Consider the following 11,023-nt stretch of genomic DNA (forward strand, 5'->3'; position numbering starts at 1 on the left):
TTAGCGTTTGATTTACTTGTTTGCCATGTTTGAAAGATTAGTACCTTGCCATAATATCAAATTAGCATAATTCACAAATTACACATCAACAAGTCTACAATAGTGCCACGTGTATAAATATATAAGATAAAGACATGAAATTACATTTTGACATATAAATTTAGAGTACAAGGTTGATAACAAGATATACCTTATGTGAACATATACCTTTACAATAGACCACATGGTAAAATTTAATGAACACATAGTAAACAAACATGACAACCATCATGACAGGAACTCGCAACATCTGTCTCCTCAAACACATCGTGGGCAAGAACATTGCCGGAATGTGTTTCCACCCTACCATGAAGTAGTTACACTTCCCAGGATCTTTCATGAAACGAAAGATACCTAACCCATCACAAAGTAGGCTAACAATGAGAATCTAGCAGGAGTAATTGAATTTGTGTAGTTTGACATGAACACACAAGAAGATCCTAGTAAGCATATGAAGAAAAGAGCAACAATATTTTCCATGTATGATGCCTTGCATAGAGTCTAATTCCATCTCAACACATGGAACATATAGTGATAATAATCAAGGTCAAGAAGACTCCATAATATAATCATACATTCATTTTTGAAGTCAAAGAATTCTCAAGTCATAAAATGCATTAGGAAAAATAACACTTCCAATGATATATATAAAAATTGGAAATGATCATAGCATTTCCTTATACATACATAGGCACAACTAATTTATACATGAGGGCATACATTCACACATGAGTGGATACAAGTGCATCACTCTAAGCATAGTTATTCTACAAGGACAAACATTTCTTCATCATGTATTAAAATAATTAAACTTATCATTATACATATCTATTCTCGATGAAACTATTGTATACTCTCTCTCTATCTTCATTATCAAAAGAAACTTGAATATATTACTAACGTAATCCTTGATTTCCTTCATTTTCAACTTACGATTGATGGATGTCCTTTTCAAATGAAATGATCTCCCTTTTGTATCTTGTATCTCATTTTTGTGGGAGTCGCAACTCTTCATTTTATGCCTTTTGACCATTTATTAAACTTAATTAAATTCTAAATATATATATATTTTCTATTTTAATTTTTCATTATTATTTATTATTAAATCCCATTTCAGAAAGGGGACATGTATCTCATTTTTGTGGGAGTCACAACTCTTCATTTTATGCCTTTTGACCATTTATTAAACTTAATTAAATTCTAAATATATATATATATATATATATATTCTATTTTAATTTTTTCATTATTATTTATTATTTATTTAATTTTTCATTATTATTTACAGTTGCTGCTTGCTTCCTCTTGCCACCTGTGGGCCATTTTACGGCTGAATTAGACATCTATTAATTATATGGGTTTTACATCGAGTAATTACATTTTTGTGGTGTTATAATCTATGTTGCCAAATCGGCATATATGCAGGCCAAATTTGGGTACGAAATGTCCTAGAATTGGATCCTGGTTCTAATTGCTTGTGGATGACTAGGGCTCCATTTTTTATGGAGTAGGAAAGGTTTCACCCTTTGACTATCAAACTAGATTGATTCCACCATTCATGTGGCAATTTTGGAGGGAATATTGAGCAATTACAACAAAGTTGGACACGATTTCCGAAGTTTTTTTTTTTTCAACGTTTTGGATTGGAAATTCTCTATATGTCAACCATTTTTGTCATATTGTTAGTTCTATCTGCCGCAGGAGGGGAAAACAACTGGGAATGGTGAATGCTATTCAATTACTTCATTATCTCCTTTTAGTTAACATGATTTTGTGCATTTATTCAATTCAATGTATCGGGAAGATACTCTAATAGATGTTATACACATTATGTATTGGTTGATATATCCAGCTGAAAGCAGCAAAATAATTTTTTCATTAATTCACGACACTAAATGTTTTAAGTTTCAGGCTTTAGCATTTTAATATGATATAGATAGTATTCTATTAATATAGTTTATTGAAATATGGTTAAAAAAAATTAATTAATATAATTTATAGATTCAAATAAAGTCACACAATCAAATTCAGAAGCAACAATAGATTTATCATTATAGATTATGGAAATCTGATAATTCTAACATAAAAATTTTTAGGCTACAAATATTTATATGCGCTTGTGTGTGTCATGAATTGACATACCCAGAATGTACCTGAACTTCTCCAGAAATATTGTCATACCAGTGTACAACCGTATCCATACCTGATTCCAATTTGGTAACTTAGGTTTTAACTTTACAGTGTTTGGGTTTTTCTTGTATGGTATTTTGTGATGGACTTCTCCAAAAATATTGTCATACCACTGTACAACCGTATCCATACCTGATTCCAATTTGGTAACTTAGGTTTTAACTTTACAGTGTTTGAGTTTTTCTTGGATGGTGTTTTGTGATGGTTAGAGCAGGGCATGCTCAGCTAGGAAAGCAGGTGAAGGGTCCCTATAACTATAGCTGTGCATCTCCCAATGACCTTAAATTCATACATGTGCGACCTATTCATATACCACCCTTCTATATTTTACTCAAATTCCTTAAGCAGCAAGTATAGAGGGGGAGTGTTTGAATTAAATATTTAAGCAGTTCCATCCTATTTGGAGCCGAAAATGTGCAGTATATTTTTGCTAAAATCATGTTTTTTCTCTCACCATCTTCTGGTCGATTCTGTTCCATCACAAGCTAGTAGTCTGTTTGATTAATTGAGGTTCTTTTAGGGGTTGCTTTTAACTCACTTTTGATATCGTGATAAAAATTATATTATATTTGTTTGCTATCTATCAATTCTGTATCGTGATAAAAATTGTATTATATTTGTTTGCTATCTATTAATTCTGTATCTGAGATATTGAGTTTCCATAAATTTTGAATTTGGATCTTAATCTTTTGAACGTCCAGAATGCTATCTTCTTATGATTGTACTGAAAAAGCTTATGTAATTAGATCGTATGTGTGTATGTTCCTGCAACCTGCATTTCCCTGCAATGCATCTCTAAATTTTACTGTAGTAGTCTGTTTGATTAACTGAGTTTCTTTCAAGGGTTGCCTCACTTTTTATATTCTGATACAGGATCTTTTATTTATTCGACATCTTTGAATTTGCATCCTAATCTTTTGAGCATGCCTAGAATGCTGTTCTTGCAGCCTGCATTTACCTATGTATTGGCTTAAAAGATATAAGAAGATTGTTACTAGTTAGATTTGGCTTGTGAGCTTCTAGCATTAAATGGATAAGGATATTCTTCAAAAAGGTTTGATACTTGTTTTGAGAATGAGCTGTGGTTATCTTTAGTGCTTTATTTTTTTTTATCAGATTTTTTTCTATTTAGCCCTGGCTTTTCAATCTTCTAGTGTATGTTTGCTTTTTCTTTTTGATTTTTTTCCCATTTAGCTCTGGCTTTGTAATCTTCTAGCTTATGTTTGTTTATAGTTTTGTTTTCAGCAATGCGTTGGTGCTCATTTAAGATATTAGTAATAGCTTTTTGTGCTGCATGCCTTTTCTTTGCATATGTTCTTCATACTTGTCATTTGGATCATTATCTGGCTGAACTTTTGCAGAAAAGACTCATCAAAACACAGTATCAAAATTTTATATTGAGGGAAACTACAAAGAGCCAAAACCATATACTTCTGCAAAAGCTGAAATGGGTGATGCAGATAATGCCATGCCTCCTCCTAAGAAGAGGGTTGCAGGCAAACAACTCTCTAGAGATGATGATCCTGATGCTGAGGAAGAGGTTTTTGGTCAAGAAACTGGAACTTTTCAGAGGGCTAGTGATGAGGTCCTTGCAAGCAGAAGAATTGTTAAGGTTCGTTGCAACACGACATCTGCCACTAGGGCTGTCAGTTCATTTGTAGGCATACGTTTGGTTCCCACTACTGCACCTCCCTCTGTGGAGGAGTCTGTAGCTAAAACCTCTGAAACTACCCTGCATGCAGGTGGTGATGGGCGACTTCCAGTTGCCCAAGAGAAAGGGGCATCTGAGGTTAAAGATAACCATAGTGATGGCAAAAATAATAATGAGGTTATGTCAGTATCCGAGACAAAAGCAGCAGATACAACTCTTACAAAGGCCAAGAAAGTATGTCAGACAAAATCAGCTTCAGCTGATTTGAGTGTGAATAGTGGTGGAGAAGTCAAAGGAAAGGAGGAAAAAGCCCAACTCGAACCAACAGAATCTACTAAGGAGAATGGAAAACAAAATAAAAATGGTGAAAGTGATTCAGCAGAAAAAAATCTTGAGCAATCTACTGAAGTTAAGGAAACCAACAAAGAGGACAGTGTCAAGGAAGTGCATCAGCAAGAACCATGTGCCGCAGTTAGTTCGTTCCAACAGCTCCCTAGCACACAGAATGCAATTGAAAAAGCTGAAATGGGTGATGTAGATAATCCCATGCCTCCTTCTAAGAAGAGCGTTGCAAGCAAACAACTCTCTAGAGATGATGATCCTGATTGTGAGGAAGAGGTTTTTGGTCAAGAAACTGGAACTTTTAAGAGGGCTAGTGATGAAGTCCTTGCAAGCAGAAGGATTGTTAAGGTTCATCGCAACACAACATCCTCCACTAGGGCTGCCAATCCATTTGCAGGCTTACGTTTGGTCTCCCCTACTGCACCTCCCTCTGTGGAGGAGTCTGAAGCTAAAACCTCTGAAACTACCCTGTATGCAGGTGCTGATGGGCGACCTCCAGTTGCCCAAGAGGAAGGGGCATCTGAGGCTAGAGATAACCATAGTGATGGCAAAAATAATAATGAGGTTATGTCAGTATCTGAGACAAAAGTAGATGATACAACTCTTACTGAGGCCAAAAAAGTATGTCAGACAAAATCAGCTGAAGCTGATTTGACTGTTAATAGTGGTGGAGAAGTCAAAGGAAAGGAGGGAGAAGCCCAACTTGAACCAGCAGAAGCTACTAAGGAGAATGGAGAGCAAAATAAAAATGGTGAAAGCGAATCCCAACTTGAACCAGCAGAAGCTACTAAGGAGAATAGAGAACAAAATAAAAATGGTGTAAGTGAATCAACAGAAAAAACCCTTGAGCAATCTACTGAAGTTAAGGAAACCAACAAAGAGGACAGTGTCAAGGAAGTGCATCGGCAAGAACCATCTGCCACAGTTAATTCGTTCCAACAGCTCTCCAGAAAACAGAATGCATTTGCAGGTATCTCAGGAACTGGTTTTTCTAGCTCCTCGTTTTCATTTGGATTTCTCTCCAAATCAGGAACTTCCAGTCCATCTTCTTTTGGCTCGGCATTCAGCTCACGCTCCTTAACTGGTAAGGGAGCTTTGTTTGAAACAAAGGCACCTGGCAGTGATGGGCTGTCTCCTTCTAGTGCCAGTAATGGTGGTGCCTCTATTCGGCCATTTGGAGCTCCAGCATCAGATAATGTTTCAGGTAGTGTAAGTGGGTTGCCAGCTTTGCAGGAAGTGCCAGTTGAAACGGGTGAAGAGAAAGAGAAAGCAGTGTTTACACCAGATTCTGTCTTGTTTGAATACATCAGTGGGGCTTGGAAGGAACGAGGTAAGGGTGAACTTAAGGTTAATTTTTCCACTGAAGATACAGGAAAGGCAAGACTTGTGATGAGGTCCAAGGGTAATTACAGGCTGATCCTTAATGCAAATTTATTCCCAGATATGAAGCTGGCCAACATGGATAAGCGAGGTATTACTTTTGTTTGTATGAACAGCGCTGGTGAAGCTAAGGAAAACCTTTCCATGTTTGCACTCCATAGTTGAACAATTCCGTGGAGTTGTAGAAGCAAATAAAGGTAAAACATCAGGTGATTAGAGAACCCCTGAGAATTCTCCCAAGTCATCTGAAGTTAGTTCGTTCCAACAGCTCTCCAGCAAACAGAATGCATTTGCAGGTATCTCAGGAACTGGTTTTTCTAGCTCCTCGTTTTCATTTTGATTGCACCCCAAATCTGGAACTTCCAGTCCATCTTCTTTTGGCTCGGCATTCAGCTCAGGCTCCTTAACTGGTAAGGGAGCTTTGTTTGAAACAAAGGCACCTGGCAGTGATGGGCTGTCTCCTTCCAGTGCCAGTAATGGTGGTGCCTCTATTCGGCCATTTGGAGCTCTAGCATCAGATAATGTTTCAGGTAGTGTAAGTGGGTTGTCAGCTTTGCAGGAAGTGCCAGTTGAAACGGGTGAAGAGAAAGAGTAAGCAGTGTTTACAACAGATTCTGTCTTGTTTGAATACATCAGTGGGGCTTGGAAGGAATGAGGTAAGGGTGAACTTAAGGTTAATCTTTCCACTGTAGATACAGGAAAGGCAAGACTTGTGATGAGGTCCAAGGGTAATTACAGGCTGATCCTTAATGCAAATTTATTCCCAGATATGAAGCTGGCCAACATGGATAAGCGGGGTATTCTTTTGTTTGTGTGAACAGTGCTGGTGAAGCTAAGGAAAACCTTTCCATGTTTGCACTGAAGTTTAAAGATGGTTGCATGGTTGAACAATTCCGTGGAGTTGTAGAAGCAAATAAAGGTAAAACATCAGGTGATTTGAAAACCCCTGAGAATTCTTCCAAGTCATCTGAAGTATGAAGCTATTGATAGCAGAATGTGACTTTGCAGTGGGATATGAGAGAACTTAAGATGCACTTGGTAGTGTCAAAGATGATGTTGTCTTATGGTCTTTTTTGTTAGATCCTCTGTATCTTACATTGATTATTGCGAGTCTTTCAAATTAGAGTCTTTCGTATAATTTTTGTAGTTTTGTAATTGCATATGAAGGCAAATCCATAAAGTGATCTTTGCTAAAATTGAAATAAGGCTATCTAAGTTTCAGATATGTTCTTTTTTTTCTTCATTGAGTTAAACTGATATGGGCCAGAAGGTTATCTAAAACATCAAATTTAGTGATATGCAGCTTGAGTATTTAATTGCAGCAATTTTACCTTTTGCCCCATAAAAGAATAATGATTATGGTAGCGAAATTCAATATGAGCAGAGCGATTGCTATAGACATAAATTAAGCGTACTGAAATATTTACTTTTGATTTAAGTGTTACTGCAAGTCGAAAAAATATATATATATATATATAAATAGACAAAGGCTGGAGACTTGCAGAAGTCCCTCAGGGGTATAACCTATTTACCCGGTATTATATGGTAGTGAAATTATTCGTGCCTATATAACTGTTGGTTTGTGACCTTGATTGAGTTATCGATATAATATCAAAGTTGGAATTAAATTCCTAACAATGTAAGGATTGATATCTTGTCGCTACTCAGATCTCATATGATATGGTTAAATAAGCGGTATTGCTGCTGCCATATCATTTCATTCCTTCAGATTAAAAACATATGCAGACGTGGACTATGCTTGGAGGCATCATCATGTGCCATTGCTGGCCTGAAACCTTTGTTGTGCACAGATACGAAGAACTCCCGGTGCTGTATTTATTTCTATTGTACTTTAGACAACAGAGAAATAACAATTTAAAAAGGAAGGAGACTATTTTTGGGGGATATAACAACATCTATATTTTGGATCACACAATCCATTACTTAATGATGTAAAATGTTGATGCTAAAAATTAAGAGACATTTATATCTATAAGCTCATTAAAATAGTGTTTCAAAGGATATATATATATATATATATATATATATATATATATATATATCTCTCATTATTTTAGTGCTTTTTATAAAAAAAAAGAAAAAATAGTGAGGAGAATTAAAATTGGATGTGTATTTGTAAGGTATACATGTTGTTGCAAGGCCATAGATTATTATTGTGCTATCCTTGTTTTACAATAATGGTAATGGTATCAATTGCATATCATGTTTTTTCCAATTAATTTTGTGTCCACTTGATGAAGTCTCTTGGTATATAAACATAATGACTAATGATTAATGACATGATCTTATGTAAAGTTGAGCTCATTTTCTTAGTCTCTTATCCATCTATGTGCATTGGCATCCCTGTGGATTTACATACACATACAAATACTTAATGCATTCACCATACCCTCAGATTAATCACATTTACCTATGCATTTAGCTTGTGCCTCATTCTTTGATTTACACAAACTATAAATCTACCCCTCATCTCACCCCAATGTTTGTGCAGCTTTATCCATTTTTTCATCCATCTCTCATACATTTATCTATTCACTTATTTTTATTGTCTTTATACATACCTCAACAATGTTTATTTTTATTTTTTATTTTCTAAATTCAAATTCAAATTCAAATATATTTCTTTAAGAGATTATTAAATGTATTTTATTTGGTTTATTGCTATTTTTTAATTTAAAACATTCAATACATTCATTCTACTCATTAAATATTTCTAAGCATTGTAAGACATATGGATGCATGTTTACATTTAACTAGTGCACTAAAAAGAATCTAATTCTCTACAAGTGTTGACAAGTGTCATCTTTGATCTTTATATATTTTTCAGAGGTTGATTTATGCTAGCTCCCTTCTTATCTAATACCAACTTCACAAAGGTATTTCTAAATATTGTCAACATATTTGATTTAGTATCTATATTATTCTTCAAACATTATTTGATCATAGAGCTAAGTATCATTATTTATTTTTTAATATTTTTTTATTTGATTTGTTGCATGTAATCAATGTGCCTATACCCAACTCCAAATTTACATGTGTCTATACCCAACTCCAAATTAATTAATCTAGATTAGTTTCTGTTAAATTATATGGATTTTATTGGATCAACTAGATCAAATCTAGCAAAAACATACCTTACCTTATATTTTAACAAACTTGTCATGAGTTGAACATGCTACATTTCAATACATCTTTCCATAATTGTCACGTGCTTTCTAGATCATTTTCCTATTTTTACTGGACCACATGTTACTCATGATCATCATTCTTCTCCTTCTAGCGATACATCCTTAGTGGATTCTATTGATTTTAGAATTCATCATCATGAAATACTAGTTTTTTTCTAGAGATTGTCCTTGGGATCCATTCCTGCTTTCACATGAAATATTTTTAGAGTATTTTCAAAAAACCTTTTACTACATTCCAATTTGCACATGATTTCGTTGTATCTAAGGATGGCAAACAAAATGAGGATTTTTATAACTTTAACTTGGCATATATGAGGATGATCTACCATTAGTTGATGATACATCTTTCACATCTTTCTCCACTATTACATGGCATGATGCATACACATATGTGTGTCAGATTTTTTGAATATGATATTTCACTCTGTATATCAATGAATAGAGTCGAATCACTCAATGACACTACGAAAGTGTTCCATAATCCTTTGGAATATAAAATTAACTTGCATAAAATTGTTTTGAGGTACCTTGTTTTAAATAGTATGATGGTAGAGGTGATCCATTATGACATGAACAATAATTTCTAGTTATGTGGTTCCATTGTTTTCATGATGACCAAATACCTGCAAAGATGTTCCCATTAAGCTTGAGTGGTTATGCATTTACATGGTTTTATTCATGACTACTTGCTTCGATCACTTCCTTTTAGGATTTTCCTAGTGTTGTTATGGAAAATTTTTAATACAATATTGAGCCTAAGATATTAATCTCAATGTATGCAATGCAAACAAAATGTGAAAATGTTAATCAAGAATTATTTTCAAATTTAAAGATTTGGATAGTAATATAGTCTCCATTATGTAGAGGATGAGATTCAACAAATATTTATGGATGGTTTAATTTTTATCTTTAAAGTCAGTTGTTTTCATACCTCATCACTCATTCAAATTTGTGTGTTGTTGTATGTAAGTGTGTGTGTGTCTTATAAGAAGATCCTATTTTATGCCAATGTACACAATATCCTAAGAGGGTACGGTGAATCATTATATATCATTTTCAACCAAATTAAACATTAATTGCCATTAGTAACTTTTCTAAACATGAATCCCAAAAACATCAAAGCAACATTTACTAATTTCCTTGACAATGAAGCAATTATCAACAGACATACACACATCCACTCAAAGAACACCAAATTTATGTGGAAACAAGAATGGGAAAAACCATGGTGAGAATAATTGCTTGGATCTATTTCCATAGTAGTAATATAGTAAGGAACGAATAGTATGAAGTAGGCACCGACCTACTAGAGGCACCAATCCCCAATTACATTTTTAGGCACCAACCTATAGGAGACAACAATCCCCCCACTCCAAGATCTGAGCACCAACTTAGCATGTGAGACACCAATCCCACCAAGAATAAAAGAGATATGGATTGTGGACCTTCAAAGTTGAATACACAATTTTCTTTTGATTTGAACAAACTTCAAAACCCTCTCACACATTGCATATATTCTTCAATTGGAACTACCCAATAATATAGTTATAACTCACATAGCATTATCCAACTACTACACAACAATAATTACACTTTCAAATATTACAATAATGATCACACTAAAAATGATAGATAAACTATAAATAGGTGTTACAATGATTATTGCATCTATATGTTAGCCTAGAACAAGAATAATGCATCTGAAGTTGACCACAAGAATAACCCTTAACCAAACATGTAAAAGGCTAGGTCTAAAAACCCACATAATACTCTATAAGAAGTGATAAACTATGTGTTATCCAATGTAGACTTATCTAATCCCAATAGACATCCACATGATATCTTTGATGAGCACACCCTACAAACCTCTAACACATCAAACTAGAACATCAACCCAATCGACCAACTAGCCCAATCACCACTCTATCACTTCTAACTTTTTGTCCATTGAAGATCAACTCCTAAAACTCTGGAATCTAACACAACATATGTAGACATACTTTCCTTCCAAACAACAAGTCATAAATCTCAAGTGTGGTAAAATGTGGAATAGAACAAGTTGCTAGTGTGAATGCACTGTCTGAGGAACATAGCTCAATAATTTACCATAGATACTTCCACATCACCTCCAACAAATGAAATATATAGAAGATGGTATTACAATCATACTACAATTGGTCTCACCACCATAAATTTTTATTGTATTTTCATA

At 34.5% G+C, this 11,023-nt stretch overlaps 2 protein-coding genes across 2 annotated transcripts; both read left to right on the forward strand.

Moving 5' to 3' along the window:
* The first annotated feature begins 3,676 nt into the window (after positions 1–3,676).
* LOC131028245 (nuclear pore complex protein NUP50B-like) lies at positions 3,677–4,404 on the forward strand. Its single transcript, XM_057958496.2, has 2 exons — positions 3,677–4,359; positions 4,401–4,404. Exons 1-2 carry the CDS (start codon positions 3,677–3,679, stop codon positions 4,402–4,404), a joined length of 687 nt encoding a protein of 228 aa, XP_057814479.2.
* A 1-nt stretch (position 4,405) lies between these two features.
* Positions 4,406–6,707, forward strand: LOC131028244 (nuclear pore complex protein NUP50B-like). Its single transcript, XM_059208343.1, has 2 exons — positions 4,406–5,748; positions 6,424–6,707. Exons 1-2 carry the CDS (start codon positions 4,406–4,408, stop codon positions 6,578–6,580), a joined length of 1,500 nt encoding a protein of 499 aa, XP_059064326.1. The 3' UTR covers positions 6,581–6,707.
* Positions 6,708–11,023: the final 4,316 nt, after the last annotated feature.

The sequence above is a fragment of the Cryptomeria japonica genome, chromosome 7 (assembly GCF_030272615.1).
Source record: "Cryptomeria japonica chromosome 7, Sugi_1.0, whole genome shotgun sequence".
In the NCBI taxonomy this organism is placed as follows: Eukaryota; Viridiplantae; Streptophyta; class Pinopsida; order Cupressales; family Cupressaceae; genus Cryptomeria; species Cryptomeria japonica.

Coding starts and splice junctions, on each gene's coding strand:
- LOC131028245 (XM_057958496.2), top strand. CDS start 3,677: ATGGGTGATGCAGATAATGCCATGCCTCCTCCTAAGAAGAGGGTTGCA.
- LOC131028244 (XM_059208343.1), top strand. CDS start 4,406: ATGGGTGATGTAGATAATCCCATGCCTCCTTCTAAGAAGAGCGTTGCA. Junction 5,749..6,423: donor GCTAAGGAAAACCTTTCCAT/GTTTGCACTCCA, acceptor TTGTGTGAACAG/TGCTGGTGAAGCTAAGGAAA.